Source organism: Podarcis vaucheri (assembly GCF_965113315.1).
Source record: "Podarcis vaucheri genome assembly, chromosome: 7".
NCBI lineage: Eukaryota > Metazoa > Chordata > Lepidosauria > Squamata > Lacertidae > Podarcis > Podarcis vaucheri.
This window is the reverse complement of record NC_138765.1, coordinates 40,819,226-40,837,462: the sequence shown is the minus strand read 5'-3', so window position 1 is coordinate 40,837,462 and position 18,237 is coordinate 40,819,226. Positions and strand designations below refer to the sequence as shown.

Genomic DNA, 18,237 nt, shown 5'->3' with positions numbered 1-18,237 from the left:
TTTAATTGGTGTGATTTTATCTTGATATTATTTGACTACCTGTCAGAAACTGCAGCGTTGTTATTGTTGCTGTTTTTAATCACCTTTCACATCTCTCAGGGTGATATATAATCCTACAATATACTGAATCAGACCCATGGATCCACCTGACTCCATACTGTCTGCACTGACTGGTAGTCATGCTCCATGGTTTCACACAGGGATATTCCTTGGCTATTTCGGACTGGATGTGATGGCTGTTAATGAAGCGCCTGCAAGTGTAGTGCATGCATTGCAGAGATGAAGGTCTTGCCCTTGTCTATCTATTTTCTGTTCTATAAGCATGTAAAAATATATCTGTACTGACAGAAGGCATACACTAAATGCCTTATCAATTAATACTCAAGCCATGGTCCTGTGATTACCTTAAGTCAGTCAATAAATAATTAAAATTTTGTAATTCCAACCCTCCATAACAGTTCAATATTGATTCACCTGAATGTTCCACTTCTGTTTTTTTTTACCAAACAACAACATGATCACTTTCAGGATGTTTTTATATGTACTATGTGTATATGTAACCACCTAGACTTTCTGCCCTTTCTGCCCTCTTTTATATAGAAAGTCAGGGCAGAATGTCAGAAATAAATACGAGTATGAGCTGTACCAAAATGTTGCAGTGTCCCCTTAGCGTTTGTCTGGTGTACAGTGCAAAGCCAGAAGTTCCTCTTCCAGGCATTAACTTTTGTTGCTTTATTATTTTTTCCTTGTCTTTATGCCATCAATATTCTGAAGCTCCCAGGGCTGATTGTTGTTATTTAAAGTCTTTTAAAGTTGGGTGCTTGCATACTTTTTATTCTCTGGTGGCCCAGTTTTATCTGTAAAGCAATTAGCACTTGACCATCCAAGTTTGTTCTTTGAGAGTATGATGATTCATTTGGGATTGAATGGCATTTTGGTTGGCTGTATTGAGACAATTGTTAAATTAACAAAAATTAAACAACTTTCCCTAGCATAAAGATTCAGAAGTGTAAAAAACTTCATCTATGTCTATCTGTCATACAGCTGTTAACAGCTCAGTAGCTCTCCTTGGAAGCAAAGAAATGACCCTGCCTATAATGCGCATTCACACACAAACCCCAGTTTAGAAGAGGGTATTAAGATAAATCCCTCCTCTGAAAGAGTACTATGTGTGCCTCATTTCAAACAGTCAAGGGCAGATTTGATGCTTTCCTCTTTTGGCCATTGCCTCTATTGTTAGGAGGCTGACCCAGATCTTTTGTCTCCAATCTTGAGTGTGCTATGGCTGCAGAAGTAATGGAGGAAGTTATGTAAGGTAATCTAAGGAATTCTCCCTGCCCCAGCCTGCAAGGCAAGGCCAGCTGCTCAGCATTGCTGCTTTTTGCCCTCTGACAAAACAGCTCCCTCTGGAGCTGCTGAACCTCTGGAGCAGCCTGGCTATCTGGCAGTGGGGTCTGGGAGCTCTTTCCAGAGCCATGTGCCTGGTCCAGACACGAGTAGTATCTAGCACTAGCAGAAGGGACTTTAAGGGAACCCTGCAATGCCAACTTCTTTTGAACAGCTGGTGCCAATAATATGTGGTGTAGTGATGCTATCCTAAAGTTGTTGATCATATAACTATTTCTTAGATAGATATTTCTTCATCTGTCATTAGCTGTTTATTTCTCATATGTAGTGACCCCTTTTTGCTCTCCGTTCTCTGCTCCTTTCACAAACCAACCAGCTGCTGGGTGGAGGGAGGGAGATAGTATTTATTTTTAGTTGCCCACAGAACAACTTGGGTATTTTCGACTTTGCGGAATCATAGGTTGTGTCTTCTGTGTGTTCTTCTTTCTTCTTGCTTATGGTGACAGGAATTCAGACTGCTGTGAGTGAAGAGCTCCTCCACCTGGGGCACAGAGGCAGTGTGGTATTTATCTCTTCTCCATGCTTGTGTGGTCATTGTGTGCATCCCACTTGCCAAACTTCTTCAGGGAGTTTTGGGCAGCAAGAAGTGGTGATGTGGCATCTCTGTCTTTTCTGTCTTACTATGCCATCTCCCCGAGATGCGTACTTACGTCGCTGTGCTTGGAAAGCTGTTTCTCTGTGCTTTTTTGTAAGATCGGAGGCCATTATTTCCGTGTGCGAATGAATAATGCTTTCTTAAAATACGAAACAACCCAGGTTTCACTCAGACATACTCATTTTTGTTAGGTAAAGATGGGAAGGTACAGTAGCTGTGCCTGTCCATTAAAATAATTCCAAAATAAAAACATTAGGGTAACAATTTTCATTATGTCCCAACTAAAACGTCACAAAACAGTAATCATATTTTTACATTCTGCAGAGCTAGATATTCAGTAAAAGGGAAATAAGCTATTTTGCGGAGGATGGGGAGAGAGAAAAACATATGTCCCCTAGGGCATGTGGAAAATGTTGTGAAGTCTGAATTTTGTAAAAGTTCATTTAAAGTACAGTCGTACCTTGGATCCTAAACGCCCTGGAAATCACATGTTTTGGCTCCAGAACGTCGAAAACCTGGAAGTGATTGTTCCAGTTTGCGAATGTTCTTTTGGAACCCAAACATCTGACGGGGTTTCGAACGTTTTGGAAGTCAAATGGACTTCCGGAACGGATTCTGTTCGACTTCCAAGGTACGACCATACATGAGCGGTTATGCAGACTTTGACAACAATCCTAACTAACTGTGCTTATCTGGGAGTAATCTCTATTGCAATTAGTAGGGCTTACTTTTGAGTAGACACGCATAGGGTTGCACAACATTAGGTGACTATTAGGGGCAAAGCAGATTTCAAGTTGCCCCATTGGCTGTAAGGCCAAAGAGAGGACAATTTACCATTTGAGAATATAAATTTGGACCAACCTCTTAGCAACTGCTGAGGGTAAATATCTAACATGCAAGGTAAATTTTCTTTGACTTCAGCAGCATCACAGTATTCCTTTCTTTGGTCAACATGCTAATGTTGGGCTTTGTTGGCTGATGGCTCTGCCCAGAGTTTTGGTGGGAGAAATAGCCCGTGGCCTACGCACACCCACCAACAATCCTTCCTGCAATAATGCTTGGCAGGTGCATTTCATCTTGCATCAGAAGATCTTGCTTTGCAGTTTGTACTGTTCACGGCCCTTCATGGTGTAGCACTCCGCTTCATCACATGCTAATCTTCCCCTCATCTCATCCCTGCCTGGCACCTGCTCTGCTTGATAATAATTTCCCGCTTTGTTGCAGAGGGAAGATTCTTCAGTGGGAAACGGCCCAGCTTGCCGGGGGCACGTCAGCTTCCCATGGTACAGAAGTTGGTGGAGTCTTTGGCCCAGCTACAAGAGGAAAAGTTGCAGCTGCAGCAAGAGTTGCTGCTGCTGCAGGAAAAGCTTTCTGCGCAAGAGAGCAGCCAACTCAGTCAGACTGTACAGCTGCAGAACCAGGTATGTTGTCATTCAGGCTCCTTGTAGCGGGACAACATGCATCTCTGCTAGCTATTTTTCTGGGAGCAGCTTGTGGAATCCTTGCCTCATCCTGGATGGCATCCTAGATTAGTCATCCCATCCCAGGATTTGTCTCAGTAAAGTAATTGTGTCTTTATAGGACCCCCCCCCCAGGGGACGCGGGTGGCGCTGTGGGCTAAAGCCTCAGCGCCTAGGGCTTGCCGATCGAAAGGTCGACAGTTCGAATCCCCGCGGCGGGGTGCGCTCCCGCTGCTCGGTCCCAGCGCCTGCCAACCTAGCAGTTCGAAAGCACCCCCGGGGGCAAGTAGATAAATAGGTACCGCTTACCAGCGGGAAGGTAAACGGCGTTCCGTGTGCGGCTCTGGCTCGCCAGAGCAGCGTTGTCACGCTGGCCACGTGACCCGGAAGTGTCTGCGGACAGCGCTGGCCCCCGGCCAATAGATGTGAGATGGGCGCACAAACCCCAGAGTCTGTCAAGACTGGCCCGTTCGGGCAGGGGTACCTTTACCTTTACCTAGGACCCCCCCCAAAAAAAAATACATGGAGAGACCATGCTGTGTGCTTGTGATAGTTTTTTTCTGCAAAAGCAATACCTGTGTGTAGTACTTTTTTGAATTCCCTAGTAAGAAACTTTAGAATGGGCCTTTAAGAGCACTTCACAATCTGCTCAGTATTTTACCATCCTGAATAAGTTCATGCCATCCACAAATTTGGATACTTGCAGTTTTAGAACAAGAATAAGAAGGATTAATCTTACCCTACCCCACTAAAAGGTAAACACCAAAACAGGCCAGAATCTTTCCACATCATTAAGATCCTTAAACAGTGAAAAGTAATGTTTCCACCCAGTGAGCTGACAATGTTGGCTGCAGGAGGGTTTCTCTGGGGAAAACATTCCACAATTGGGGAATCACCACTGAAAATGCCTTTTGAACTTGTGTTTCAAAAGAGACCCTTAGCACTCACTTTTTCAGTGTGGTTTTAAATAAGCCTTTCTCTTTCCCTCCCTCTCTCTTTTAGTGTGGTTTAAAGCTAACCTGCAAACTGCTTTATACTGTTTCTGCTATGGAAAAATACTGTATTTATTCTTAATTATTCTATTATTTTAAATAAGCCACCTGTATAGTTTTATTGATGGTCAGTCTTATAAATTTAAGAAACTTAACTGTCAAGTACATCTCTGTTTTCCTTCCAACGTGGAAGTGATATGTATTTAAAGCTACCTTTCTGCGTTGGTAGACAGAAAGTCTGAAGGACCAACTCCTGGAGCAAGCACAGGAAATGAACAGGCTCCATTCTGTGTTGGTGAGCTACATAAGCTTCTTTCAACTGCTAACATCTCTGAAAGTCTTCCATAATACATGTATCATGAAAACATTTATATGTAGGCTAAACTATGAACAGAGGAAGTAACTGCTGTTGAACTCCTTTCTGAGTAGGAATGCATGTTACGGCAGCAATACTTGTGTGTGTGTGTGTGTGTGTGTGTATGCACAGCTTTGGATTTCTTTACCCCAACTAGGGGATGGTGCTCATGTATGTGACTAAAATTGTTCTGAATGAGCAACTTGGCTTTTGCAATTATATGTGAAGCAAAACCCTGAAGGTGGCTTAGCACAGGGTTACAAGTTTTGCAAGTTAAATGTGATGAATTTGACCCACATTGACCTCCATTTTTCCTGAGGTCTCCCCAAAAAAGCATTGCAAGCCGCCTGTTTGCTGGTGTTTGTGGAAATTCAACATGCTCCTGTAAACAGCTGAGTTCATCACACTTTGCTTATTGATTTGGCCTAGGCAGGAAGGACTGTGGATTCTCCCACTCTTGAGTTATTTTGCTGAAATCCCCCTCCTTCCCATTGGAAAGGTTAATCCTGTTATCATGCAGATTTTCCCTTAGTGTTTATAATCCTTGCTTTATGCTACTGTTGTTGTTGTTTAACAAACCCTTCCCTTAACATTGCTGAGGACTTAGCTCTAAATTGGTCCATCTCATCTGAGGAGATGACACCTATTTCCAGTAGTGATATGCTCCCCATCATAAAGACAGGACTTGTTTCTGTGCAAGTTCAGTTCTTTTCGCCTGATAAGAATTTCTTCTTGATGCTGGGGGTGGGGAAGCGCAGGGCCACTCCATTTGGAAACACCTGTGGGAGAAGTATAAGCTTAGAGACCCTGCCTGGTGTCTGCTTTTCTGAAGGAAAAAAGAGCTGAAGAGGAGTTGCCCATAAACAGCAGGATCCAAAATGCACCCAGCATTGAAAAACACATGCAGGAAACAAAATGAATATGTAATAAGTACACTACAGATATGTTAATAATTGAATAACAAAAGCAATAGTCCACACAATGCAAAATGCCAAGTGTACAAATTATAAGGGTGTTACCAGCACTGGTGGGTGTGAAGGAAAATGGCAATTAACCCACCTACACACAGTACTGCTAGATCAATTCAGCTAAATTTATTGAGAGAGTTTGCAAACAAAGTGTAGCCAGTGAGTCATTTTTCTGGGAACGTAGGGAGATGCCTTATGCCACAACAGCCCATTGGTCTATCTAGCTCAGTGTTATCCACACTGACTGGCCATGGCTTTCTGCAAGAAAAGCATGCGCTTTGCCTCTGAGCCATATTCCTTCCTCTGACTGGGACCCTCTAGAAGTCTCCTGGTGTCTTCAAAAGATAGTGTTCCTGCATCTAATAGTCTAGATTCTTACTAATTTGACTGCACCCAAACAAAAATAGAGGCAACAAATCTATAATTAAAGCCAATTAGATCTAAGAGTGAATGTGGGATGTTATCTGCACATCCAGTCAGATCTCATAGTAAGCATTCCTTCTCTCACTTTATCAATGAAAAGGGTTTTTTGAATTTATTTATATTAATTAGGCACAGGTGACAGTGCTTCTGTAGCTGGTAACTTATTAGAGGAGGAATGATCCACTCATATATATATTGCCTGTTTGTTCTGCTCAAACAAATGGCATGTTTTTGAACATAGATACCTTTGGGAGTTGGTGGGATGGAAACTTTCCAATAAATAAATAAATAAATAATTTCCACTGTTAATTTTTTCAGTGGGAAACTTTCAAGCTTTTCTTGTGATTTCCCTCAGGTCCAGTAGGTGCCTTGGTAGTTAAAGTAGTAAAATTGCTCATAATGCATAGGTTCCTCTAACACCCTGCCTCCCTCCCATGCCCTTTTTTTTAGGGTGGCACAGATCTGGAGAAGCACCGGGACCTTTTGGTTGCAGAAAATGTGCGTCTGAAACAAGAGATGAAGATGTGTGAGGCACAACTGCAGGAGCTCAAGAAGAAGCATCCTGTGAAATGCGTGACCTGCGAGCACAGCCAGGTAAAAAGAGTTGCTTCTTCTTTCTGCTGGGGTGGGGCTGCAGGCTGCTCAGCTGAAGTCATGTTCATTATATGCTATATTCATTCCTCCCTGTTTACTACTTAGGAGAATGTGAAGTTGCAGGAAAAGCTGGCCCAACTAAAGCAAGAAGCAGAAGAGGTGAAAGGGCGCCTGTCGGAGCTGGACCTAGAAGTGGAGCAGAAAACCAATCGCCTGGCTGAGGTGGAGCTCCGGCTGAAAGACTCCTTAGCAGAGAAGGCAGAGGAGGAGGAAAGGCTCAGCCGCAGACTGAGGGATAGCCAGGAGACAATAGCCAGCCTCAAAGCCCAGCCTCAGCAGATTAAGGTGAGGCAGAATAGCTTGCTGTGAAGGCTTTAGTCCATGAGTTTCCTGAAAGTAAAACTGCTTAAAGAGTCATCAGTCCCCAGAAGCGCTTCAGTCAGAGATCCAGAGTATCTCTTATTTTCATAAGCTGCCCTCAAGTAGAGTTGTAGAGTGGGAAAGGACCCTAAAGGTCATCTATGATGAACTGTGGCCATCTCTCACTTCTGTAGCTGTGTTTCTTGCTTTTCCTCCCCCAGTATGTAATCAAGACCGTGGAAGTCGAGTCCTCAAAGACCAAGCAGGCCCTCTGTGAAGCCCAGTCCCGGAACCAGTACTTGCAAGACCAAGTTGGGATGCAGAGACAGGTGCTGAAAGAGATGGAACAGCAGCTGCAGAACTCTCAGAAGGCAGCAGTGCAGCTCAGAGCTCAGGTGAGCACTTTCTGAGTGTGGAAAAAGAGAGAAACAGACCACAGGCAACTTGTTCAAAATGATGCAGGTGGAAAGAACAGGAAGCACTAAGGATGCTTCTTCATTTGTTGGTGCTTTCTTCTCTGCTTTTGGTCCCTTGCAAGAGAGTTATGCATTCTTTAGCTTCTAGGTCCCCCTCTTGCTGTACTTCTGCAGCAGTATCCTCTTCCTCCTCTCTGGGCTCTCTACCTGCTGCTTCAGGGCCCTCTTTCCAGTTCTCTCTCTCAAGCCTCACTGATGTGCAGCCTGTCCCTGGGTCCTAATGCCTTCCTATCGGCAGCAGAAGGCATTCTTTTGATGGATGTTAGAGGAGGGATGGGGGAGAAATTCCATTAAGTTTGCATTTAAAGGCAAACCTACCACATTCATGCTTTCTGAAGCCATACATGAACTGAAACAGTTGTCCTTTGAAATTCACAATTCTCAGATTTTTAGTATTGTTCTCTAGCCAAGTAATGTGTACAAAAATTCATATACTAGAATAATGTTTGCATACAAATGCATATATCTGTGAAAATAACAGACAAATATAATTTTATTAGGGGAAATTGCACACAAAAATGTGTGTCATAAGAAGAAATTCAGGTTAAAATGCTGGTGAATGTTCATAAGATTATTACAGTGGTACCTTGGGTTACATACGCTTCAGGTTACAGACTCCGCTAACCCAGAAATAGTGCTTCAAGTTAAGAACTTTGCTTCAGGATGAGAGCAGAAATCGTGCAGTGGCAGCAGGAGGCCCCATTAGCTAAAGTGGTGCTTCAGGTTAAGAACAGACCTCCAGAACGAGGTCTTAACCCTAGGTACCACTGTATTATTTTAAAAAAACTGCAAACCCATGTAGAAATGTGGGTAACTGAACATAAGATTGGAAAAATGAGAAACAGAGAGGAACTGATTGGAGATATTTGCCTGCCCTAGAGGAGAGGGAAAGTGGTAGCCTGGCCTCTTCACCCTGACAGGTTCCTTTGCTGTGTTTCCTAGGTTACGTTGTATGAGTCTGAGTTGGAGCGGGCCCACGAGCAGATGCTGGAGGAGATGCAGAACATGGAGGAGGACAAGAATCGAGCCATTGAAGAAGCATTTGCTCGAGCCCAGATAGAAATGAAAGCTGTCCACGAGAACCTGGCAGGTGAGTATCTTCAAGCTGGCCAAACATTTCTCTCAAGGGCCTGGTGTGGCTTTTGAAGAAGCAGCTGCCTTTCAGTTCAGAGATCATTTGAACCAGCATCTGCCTTATGGTGGTTTTGTTTAAGGAGGAGAAATGCTTTTTGCAAATGAAAATGGGAAAATGTAGCATTGCCTTAATGTACATTTATTCATCTCTGTAGGAGTGAGGACAAATCTCCTGACTCTCCAGCCAGCTCTTCGAACCCTTACAAATGATTACAATAGCCTGAAGCGGCAGGTCAAAGAATTTCCTGTTCTTCTCCAAGAAGCCCTACAGAGTGCCAAGGCTGAGGTCAGTCCAGCAGCAAGACTATCCTACTTCCAAATCTCAGGGCTGATTCCCGCCCTCTAAATGGTGTGGTGCTGCACCTTCCCTGTTGGTTTTAAAGTTCCTTTTTAATTATGAGTGGCTCAGTTGAGACGGGAAGATCTGGATGAGATGAGGAGGAGTAAGATTCTCCACCTTGCAGAGTGTGACATATTCCCCCTAACTCTTTTGTCCTCTCTTCAAAGATTGGCCAAGCCATTGAAGAGGTCAGCAGTACAAATCAGGAGCTCCTGAGGAAATACCGCAGAGAACTGCAGCTCCGGAAGAAATGTCACAATGAACTTGTGCGGTTGAAAGGTCTGTGAGTCCCTATGTATGGGTTCCTTGAGGGCATGGCATAGATGCCACTTGACGGCTGAGGCTATCTGATAGGAAGTTGAGGTGGTATTTTCTGGGGTTCCCAGCTTGAGAGTTGGGGGAGCCTTTGCGGTGGAAACATCTTCCTATCTCTTATGCACGGGGTGTTCATTGTGGCTCAGGTGGTTTTGCTGATGGCTGTCTGGCAGACAAAGTGTGGATTTGCACACATTCTGCTTCACCAAAAACAAGGTTCTGAACCTTGGCCTGCCCCTAAATGCCATTTGGAAAGATGGTTCTTTTGGAATATAGCCTAGTGGTTGAGATAACCATCAGCCACTGTGATTCTCTGTGGGGTGGCCTAGGAGCCTAGGAGCCAGCTGTTCTCAGATTTATAAAGCTATAATTTCCCTTTAAGGCAATATCCGTGTGTTTGGCCGTGTTCGGCCAGTATGTAAAGAGGATGGCGATGGGCCAGAGGCTGCCAGTGCGGTGACATTTGACCTTGATGATGATGCCATCTTGCATCTGATGCATAGAGGGAAGCTGGTATCATTTGAACTTGACAAGGTTTTCCCTCCTGAAGCAACACAGGAAGATGTAAGTATAGTCACGGTGTTCTCCTGTTAAGTTAGCAAGAATGGCTGCTGGGTGAGAGAAGGAGGAACGTAGTTTGAAGGGAAACGTCTCATTTGTTGAGTTACTTAACTAGGTAGGAATGTGTTTACCAGCAGGCAAATTAGACATGTTGCTCTTGCTGCAGTATCTCATCCTCCTCCTTTACTCTATATGTAAAGAGGTTGTGATTCATTTAGTTTGGACTTAGTAGTCTCATGGATATGTATGAGCCTGATGGCAGCGGAGCAAAGTACTCTGCCAATGCCTTACGCAAACTTTGTTTTTTAAAGGTCTTCCGGGAAGTTCAAGCCCTGATCACATCCTGCATTGATGGTTACAATGTTTGCATTTTTGCCTATGGCCAGACAGGTGCCGGCAAGACATACACAATGGAGGTGAGCTGCTTTTCAGTTCCTTTTTAAATGATTTGCTGATTCTGCAGTTTCCATACCCTGTTGTGGGGTTGTTTAGCTAGTGCTAAATGCCTACCTATTTGGGGGGTGGGGACTGAATTTAAAGCCCATATTACTTGTCTGCGAGTGTGTTTCCAAGTTCAGTTCAAGGTGGTGGCTCTCACCTTTTAAAGGTATCCTTGGGCCCACATATCTTGGGGAGCACCTTTTCCCTTATGAATGTCCCCAGTTAGTCACACCACCCCAGGAGGCCTTGCCCCATAGGATATTCATTTGGCAAGTCCCTAAAATGTGGCCCTGCAGCTGCTCAATGCTCTTCCAAAGGTTTTCCTGGCTGCACTGTTGTGCTGTTTTAGGTTACAAAAGAAAACACTCCTTCCTGCTCTTACTCATTACAGGGGTGGAGTATACAGGAAAGGGTTACCTCTTCTTTTGGAAGGTACTGTCAAAAGTAGGAGTAAATAAATCTGGTTACCTGTGGTCAACTGGAAAAGGAGGGAACCTTTTCACCAGTCTTGATTCCTCCTTCACTGGAAGAGCAGAGTTAATCCTTCGCTCCGACCTGCTGTGCCTCAAGGGGTAGGAGTGGTCCAATTTCCTTTGGTACTTTTGAAAACACCACTTGCTATTCAGGCTTTCTGGCTGCTGTTTGGGGCAGACTGTGTTGTATAGTGTTTCCATGTTTGCTGAGGGGGATTTGTGGTATAGAGTTCAAAATACTACCTTTTAGCCTTTATAAGGTTTTATTGTTTTTGCATTTTTACAGAAAAACTGTGTGTCCCCCACTGCTGGGGATGGCAGGGAGATGGATAGAGGGAAGGGAAATTGATGACTGCACTGCAGAGTGAGTCAGTGATGATGTGCTGGACTGCCTGGCATGAGTGTGTGCATGCGCGCACACACGCGCACACACACTCTTTCTGGTGTTCCTTTCTTCTTAAGTAATGTTAATTCATTGAAGGAACATGATGTCCCTTCCATTTTCCTCACCAGGGAACTCCCGAAAACCCAGGAATCAACCAGCGGGCACTGCAGCTTCTCTTCTCAGAAGTGCAGGCAAAAGCCTCCGACTGGAACTACCAGATCACTGTCAGTGTGGCTGAGATCTACAATGAAGCCCTCAGGTAACCGCAGGATGCCAAAGACCTCTCAGTCCCTAGATTCAAAACCCTAGGTTTGGAATGTCCCAGAAAACAATTTCAGTGGCGGTGGTGGAACAGCTTGTGCTTTCTGCAGGAAAAGCGACCCCACCCCATATAACAAGGGAATGCTTCATGAAAGTCCAACCTTCTGGCTCCAGTGGTGTTGATGGATGTGTTGATAGGCAGTTTTAATATCCCTATTCAGATGCTCTGGAAACTAGCTCTGGTGTTGAAGCAAGTTTCAGAACTGAGCCCCAAGACAGAATTAGCTCTTGCAGTGGCAACTCTGTTCACCTATTTTCAGAATTTAGTTCCTCTTGGTTAGCTGCACTCTTAGCCAAGGCAGTTCATTGTGACTTGTTATAATTTGTTCAGCTAAAAAAATTCCTTTGACTGAGGAATACTTGTTCCATGGTTCTTCCCTCCTTCCCTCCATTAGCCGTTCTCTGCCTCTGTTCAAAGCACTTGGAATGGTGTTGGTATTGGACACTCTCAGGTTGAAGAACACTGTCCTCCTGCAATTTGTAACTTGGGAAGGATGAAACAGCTCTTTAGGCAAGGGACCTGATCCTGCTGCAAGAGAACCAATGTGGGGTTTTTCTTTTAGCAAACAAATATTGGGTGTCTATTTGTTACTGTTTCTTTGGCAACTGTCTCTCACCTACTGCATCCCTAACCCATCTTTCTGCGCTGGAAAAGTGTCCTTTTGGAGCACATAGCATTACAAGATCTTGCTTGCCTCTCTCTTTCAGAGACCTGCTTGGAAAGGAGCCCCAGGAGAAGTTGGACATCAAACTGTGCCCGGATGGTAGTGGACAGCTCTATGTGCCAGGCCTGACAGAGTTCCCTGTGCACTGTGTAGAAGACATCAACCAGGTTAGAAAACGGGCAAGGAGGCTTCACTTTGAATAGCAAGTCAACAACCCCCCAGTCTAGGTCCAGGCGAGGGAAGTTCAGAAAGGCTCACTTCTGTAAATGAGATTTACAGGAAGAATAAATGAAGAATTTTAATGAGTATTTTATGACACAAGCACCAGAAACTGCTTTGATTTATAGGATTATATAAAAATGTGATATGGGCAGTATTGTGCATGTTGCACTGTGAAACTGAGTTTACTGTGCAGCCTGCATCCTTTTTCCTGTTTCTTGGGCTTTGAGTTTTCATGTGTAGCAAATCTTAAGGACTTCCACTGACCATGTGGTGCCAGGGAAGTTCTGCAAAGGCACTCTGCTGCTCAGACATTCTGCTGCCCTCTGAATAGGCGCCAAGTGCCTGGGATGATGGTCAGAGAGGGAGGCCTATGTGGGAACTGGCTGCTGAAGGCAGGTGTGGCATGACTGTCTCTCTCTCTGTGCACTTATTCTAGGTCTTTGAATTTGGTCATATCAACCGAGTGACTGAAAGCACCTACTTGAACGAGCACAGCTCCCGCTCTCACGCCCTCCTGATTATCACAGTGAGGGGAATTGATTACAGCACAGGAATACGAACCACAGGTTGGTAGAAATTTACTCCTAGTTGTTGTCAACCATGAAGGAAACATGGTCTCCTAACCTAGGTTGTAAGTGAATCACATAGGAAACAGATCATTGAGGAATGCCAATTAATTTTGTAGATGGTAGCCAAATGACAATGTAGCTCACGCCGGTTGATACTTGAGACAAGGTCCAGGAGAGGTCCATGCAGTGAGCCACCAGGTTTAATTGAGCAGAATAAATTGTAAGAAACATTATCGGGCATCACTTTGGCTGGTAGCCAGGAATAGTTCCTTTGCATTGTGTTTGCCACCGTTGTGGACAAACCAGTAGCTGAACCCTTGGGTTCTTGACCACCAGTTTCTACATACACCCAAGCTCTTTGGTTTCTTGGTGAACTTAGAAGGGTGCTTGATCATCGATGGCTCTGGCTGTTGTTTGCTGAGACCCAAAGTCTTGTTGAATACTAATAGCTCAGTCCTAAACGCGGGTGGCGCTGTGGGTAAAACCTCTGCGCCTAGGACTTGCCGATCGCATGGTCGGCGGTTCGAATCCCCGCGGCGGGGTGCACTCCCGTCATTCGGTCCCAGCGCCTGCCAACCTAGCAGTTCGAAAGCACCCCCGGGTGCAAGTAGATAAATAGGGACCGCTTACCAGCGGGAAGCTAAACGGCGTTCCGTGTGCTGCGCTGGCGCGCCAGATGCAGCTTGTCACGCTGGCCATGTGAACCGGAAGTGTCTGCGGACAGCGCTGGCTCCCGGCCTCTAGAGTGAGATGAGCGCACAACCCTAGAGTCTGTCAAGACTGGCCCGTATGGGCAGGGGTACCTTTACCTTTAAACATATTTATTAGCAAGTAAGTATGCTCAGGATTGTAGTTCAAGTGTGCCTGACTTCTTTCCTCCTAGGGAAGCTGAATTTGGTTGATCTGGCAGGATCTGAGCGTGTGGGGAGGTCTGGTGCAGAGGGGAGCAGGCTGCGTGAGGCCCAGTACATCAACAAATCCCTCTCAGCTTTGGGAGATGTGATCTATGCCCTGCGTTCCCGCCAGGGCCATGTGCCATTCCGCAACTCCAAGCTGACCTACCTGCTTCAAGACTCTCTCAGTGGTGACAGCAAGACCCTCATGATGGTCCAGGTGGGTGCTTCCATAAGAGCTATAATGGGGGGGGGCAGACTTTCAAGTGACACATAATGAATTGCATATTCAGTGTATTTGGCGCAGTGTGATGCTCCTATTTCTCCTTGAGAGCTATGCCATTCCTCTGTGTTTTCTTTTGCTACATTTTTATTTATTTTCAATAATATCTGGATACAGAATAATAAAAACACATTCAGCAGTCCAGATGCTTGTTATTTAAAAGTTAGTAACAGTTGTGCATGCAACAACTGGTGTAAGTCCCCTGCCTGCACTGTTTGGATATTTAAAAAATGTTTTATGTGCTTGGCTGCGTAATCTCAGCCCTGGAGCATCCCCCACCCCCACCTAAGAAAGAAAGAAAAACCCAGCGTAACCCAAAGTTGCAAAGGGCAGCAAGACTCCCTCCGTTTTTCTCCCTGCTTTCCATCTCATGCACCTTTGGGGAAAGGGGACAAACAGCATAGATCTATAAGCGGGAGGCATCAGCAGGAGCTCACCACTTCTCCCTCAGTTCTTTCAGCTTTAAATGTGGATAATCATGAATGTTCCCTTTTCCCTCCCTGGTCAGGTCTCTCCTGTGGAGAAAAATACAAGCGAGACACTCTGTTCCCTTAAGTTTGCTGAGAGGGTTCGCTCTGTTGAACTGGGCTGTGGCTCTCGGAGGACAGAATTGGGCTCCTGGACCAGTCAGGAGCACTTAGAGGTAACTGGCCCTCATTGGTTTCATCCTGCTTTCTTATGCAGGAGTGTATTTTGGGGCTTATTCTTGCTTCATACTTTGCCTACAGGGAAGTGCTTTTGGTATAATCTGGACACTAGGCAGGTGGTGGTTGGGTGATCTAGTGTAAAGAATAACCTACAAGACCTTTTCCACTTCAGATTTCATATTTATTAGGTAAACAAGAAATAGATCTGAGGGGAAATAAGCCAAAACAAATGTATCATGATGTAGTATATGATACTTTTAGTTTGATAAGTTTGTTGTATTCTCTTATGACTTTGTATGATATATTGAGGGCCGGCCCACCCATGAGACAAGGTGAGACAACCGCATCAGGCAGTAGGATCCACAGGGACAAACCCCAATGCTGATCTTCCTTACCCCCTTGTTCCTGATGTAGATCTCCCCTTACCCCTTCTTCCCTGGCGCCATTTGGGGTCTAGCTCAGGTGCCAAAATGTCTTGGGTGGGCCCTGGTTATATTGGCTTAACACCAAATCAGTTATTGTGTATGTTACTACTATGCAAATTCCAATTTTGGTATTTTACAGCTTCTATTTTGGAAATGTGATATTTGTTGTACATACTGCTAAAATCATTCTCATGTAAAAATAAAACCACAAACCTCCACAAAGTTAAGATAAAATGTTGCAAACTCCTGTGGCGGCTCTTCTAGGCAGACTCATCATCAGTCACAGCACAGCCCTGCATCCGAAGTCAGTCTTCTCCTCGGACTCGGAGAGCGAGTTCACTCCGGGCAAGACTCCAGACACCAGGTAAGACTTGCACAGAAGCCGGCTCTTCCTTTTGCTCCTCAGGGCACACTGACTCTCCCAGAGATTCTGAGCCACAGTGATGCTCTCTGGGTTTTCATGTAGAGGTCAGCTGAATTCCACAACTGGTGCCTCTGGTCGCTCAGAGTGTGTGTGCATGTGCATCTGGCTAACTATTTCAAAACTATTTTGAAAATGAGGCCTGCAGCAGGGCAAGCCCTCTCCTCACTGCTGCTGTGTAATCATCCAGGGGTAGGAGGGAGGAAGGAGAAGCATGATAGAGGTATCTGAAGGGTGCAGTAAACAGGAGGCTGACGTCTCATCTACCATATGATGTCAGACACACAAATAGGCCTTGAGATGTCCCTCAAGGAAGCAGATCAGGCAACCTTCCTATTCCAGCCACCCCTCCATTCTGTATCTACTGGAGGTAGGGGTGGCAGTAGAGAGTGGGATTGATTTGGACCAGGATGGATGCTGGGTGCTTAGAAAATCTTCTGGCTGCTCATGTTCATGAGCTTTCTGCTCTTCCTGGGACAAATCAGGTCACAATGGCAGGGGAGGGGTGGGTGCATAGAACGTCAAGTGTATTCCAGGAGAAGCACAGAGTGTAGGGAGCCCTCTAGACAACATTCATCTCCATGCACCTTTGCTTTGAGATCAGCTATCCTCATTTACAATTAGAACAGAGAGAGTCCTTTTGCCTCCAGCCTCAAACCCATCATTGGCCAGGCACACTCCATGTTCACAAACTTTTCTAGGAAGTTCAAGGATTAGAATTGCTCTTGTTGGATCACATCAAAGGTTCCGGCAGCCATGGTGGGCAGCCAGATGCTGTGAGTAAACTCATCAAAACATGATGGTGTCACCCAGCACCAAGCAGCTAATTGTTCATTAATGCAGTACACGCCCGGCTGCTTTTTCTCTTAATTTATAAGTGTGGGGATGCAAAACAAACCTGTTGTCCCATTTGATTTCAGCCTGGAATTAAGAGAAGCTCTGTCTGCCTCCAGGTGAGTGTGGACAGGTGCTGGGTGCTGGAGACTAAGCTGCTTAGCAAGGTGAAGGGCTCTGCTTTGGCCAGGGTGGCAGGGAATGGGCACAACCTCTCCTGCTTTCTTGGGGGTCAGGGCTTGTAGTTAATGGCATTTTCACATCTGTAGAATCTGGGAAGTGGCACTGAACCTTGAGAACTTAAGTTTCCACCTTTATTTTACTTTTTAAAGCATATTTTGATTGCTTGTAACCATGGAGGTGCATTACGAAACCTCCAGCATTCTAGGGATGGAGCCTCTGGGCATTGTATGATAACTCTTCCTTGATCTAATTGTATACTGTACTTAAAGTGCCTGCATAACTGCCTGCTCCTTCATAGATTCCTTTTCTGCTTCAGATCTCAAATCAGATCTCCAAATCTGTCGCCAGAGGTGGCTTTCTGCCCTACCCCTGACCAGTTTCTCCTTTCTGTTGCTTTAAGAAAGTGCTCCATATTCTGAAACTTTTCCTGTGCAAGAATCAATAACGCAGTAATCATAACTTGAAGGATCATTTGCCATTAGATTATGGAACATAATTTGTAAATTCTTTTAGTTTTGGATTTTTTAAACTTAATTAGCATGACACATGACATTCTGCACAGAGGTTTTGGCTGGAGCCTGGCCAGCTGCCACTCATGGGTGACCTGTTATGCATGTAGCAAAGAGGTGGTTGGCACTCACCATGGGTGCAGTGTAGGAGTAGAAAGCAAAGCGCCCTAATATTTCCCCTTGTGGTGTTTGTTTTTTAGGGAAACTGAGGCCAATCCCTGTGTGAAGCAGCTGATTTGAGGAACATGCTTTTTTAAAAGGAGTTTCAGAAACCATGAATACTTTTTAAAGAGACTACTTGTTTTCCTGCCCACCTCAGAGGCTAATGGACACTGATTTGGGAGACACAAAGAAAGGGAAGCCACAGCAAAAAGAAGGGTGGTGCCATCTGCCAGCCCTTGAATTGCGAAGGGTCTCTCCATCAGACACACTCCCATCCTGAGAGAAGGTGACATGCCAGCCCCCTCTTGTATCTCATCCGTTGCTGGCAATGGATGGACTTGGGCTTGGATGCAACTGGACTTCAGGAGATGATTCATCTGCCTATTTGACATGAGGTGAATTTTACGATATTTTTAAAGGGAGAATGGAGGTCCTAGACCCATTCCCATCCTTTTGGCCCTCTGCATTGATTTTTTAATTTAATAAACTCTTTGCACCAAGATGTGGCTTCCAAGCACCATGTGTTTCTGCTTTTTATAAAACGAACAACTCAGCGATCTTCCTTGTAACAGAAAAGCAATATTGGAAACAAAATTCAGATGGACTAGGGCAGAGCTTAACCTGCAACACTAGTACTCACTTCACACAATGAGTAGTTAGCTAGGCCAGAGCAGCTATAAGAATAGCTGGGACTAAAGGCATTTTCTCTGAATTTCATCTTTCCTCCCCCATACTCCAGGTGATTAGAAATCCTCCAATGAGCTCCGCAGAAGGGATCATTGTCCCTGTAACATACAGAATTACTTATTTGCTCCTATTTGTTT

At 44.9% G+C, this 18,237-nt stretch overlaps 1 protein-coding gene across 6 annotated transcripts in view; it reads left to right on the top strand.

The window, feature by feature from the left end:
- The window catches only part of KIFC3 (kinesin family member C3), a gene marked incomplete at its 5' end in the record, with an annotated part of 32,347 nt that extends 14,417 nt beyond the window's left edge, over positions 1-17,930 (top strand). For 4 of the 6 annotated variants that reach the window (XM_082232793.1, XM_082232791.1, XM_082232792.1 and 1 more), the window contains 17 exons: positions 3,227-3,423; positions 4,684-4,749; positions 6,651-6,794; positions 6,900-7,139; positions 7,376-7,549; positions 8,573-8,720; positions 8,920-9,050; positions 9,272-9,383; positions 9,802-9,983; positions 10,292-10,396; positions 11,408-11,538; positions 12,309-12,432; positions 12,924-13,053; positions 13,940-14,169; positions 14,741-14,875; positions 15,569-15,668; positions 17,452-17,930. In XM_082232793.1, the coding sequence (XP_082088919.1) occupies positions 3,283-3,423; positions 4,684-4,749; positions 6,651-6,794; positions 6,900-7,139; positions 7,376-7,549; positions 8,573-8,720; positions 8,920-9,050; positions 9,272-9,383; positions 9,802-9,983; positions 10,292-10,396; positions 11,408-11,538; positions 12,309-12,432; positions 12,924-13,053; positions 13,940-14,169; positions 14,741-14,875; positions 15,569-15,668; positions 17,452-17,477 (2,319 nt within the window). In that variant the 3' untranslated portion in view covers positions 17,478-17,930. Of the gene's footprint in view, positions 1-3,226; positions 3,424-4,683; positions 4,750-6,650; positions 6,795-6,899; positions 7,140-7,375; positions 7,550-8,572; positions 8,721-8,919; positions 9,051-9,271; positions 9,384-9,801; positions 9,984-10,291; positions 10,397-11,407; positions 11,539-12,308; positions 12,433-12,923; positions 13,054-13,939; positions 14,170-14,740; positions 14,876-15,568; positions 15,669-16,645; positions 16,679-17,451 lie in introns of those variants that run through there. The other 2 variants (XM_082232790.1, XM_082232794.1) reach the window with 2 other exon arrangements.
- Between the last annotated feature and the right edge of the window lie 307 nt (positions 17,931-18,237).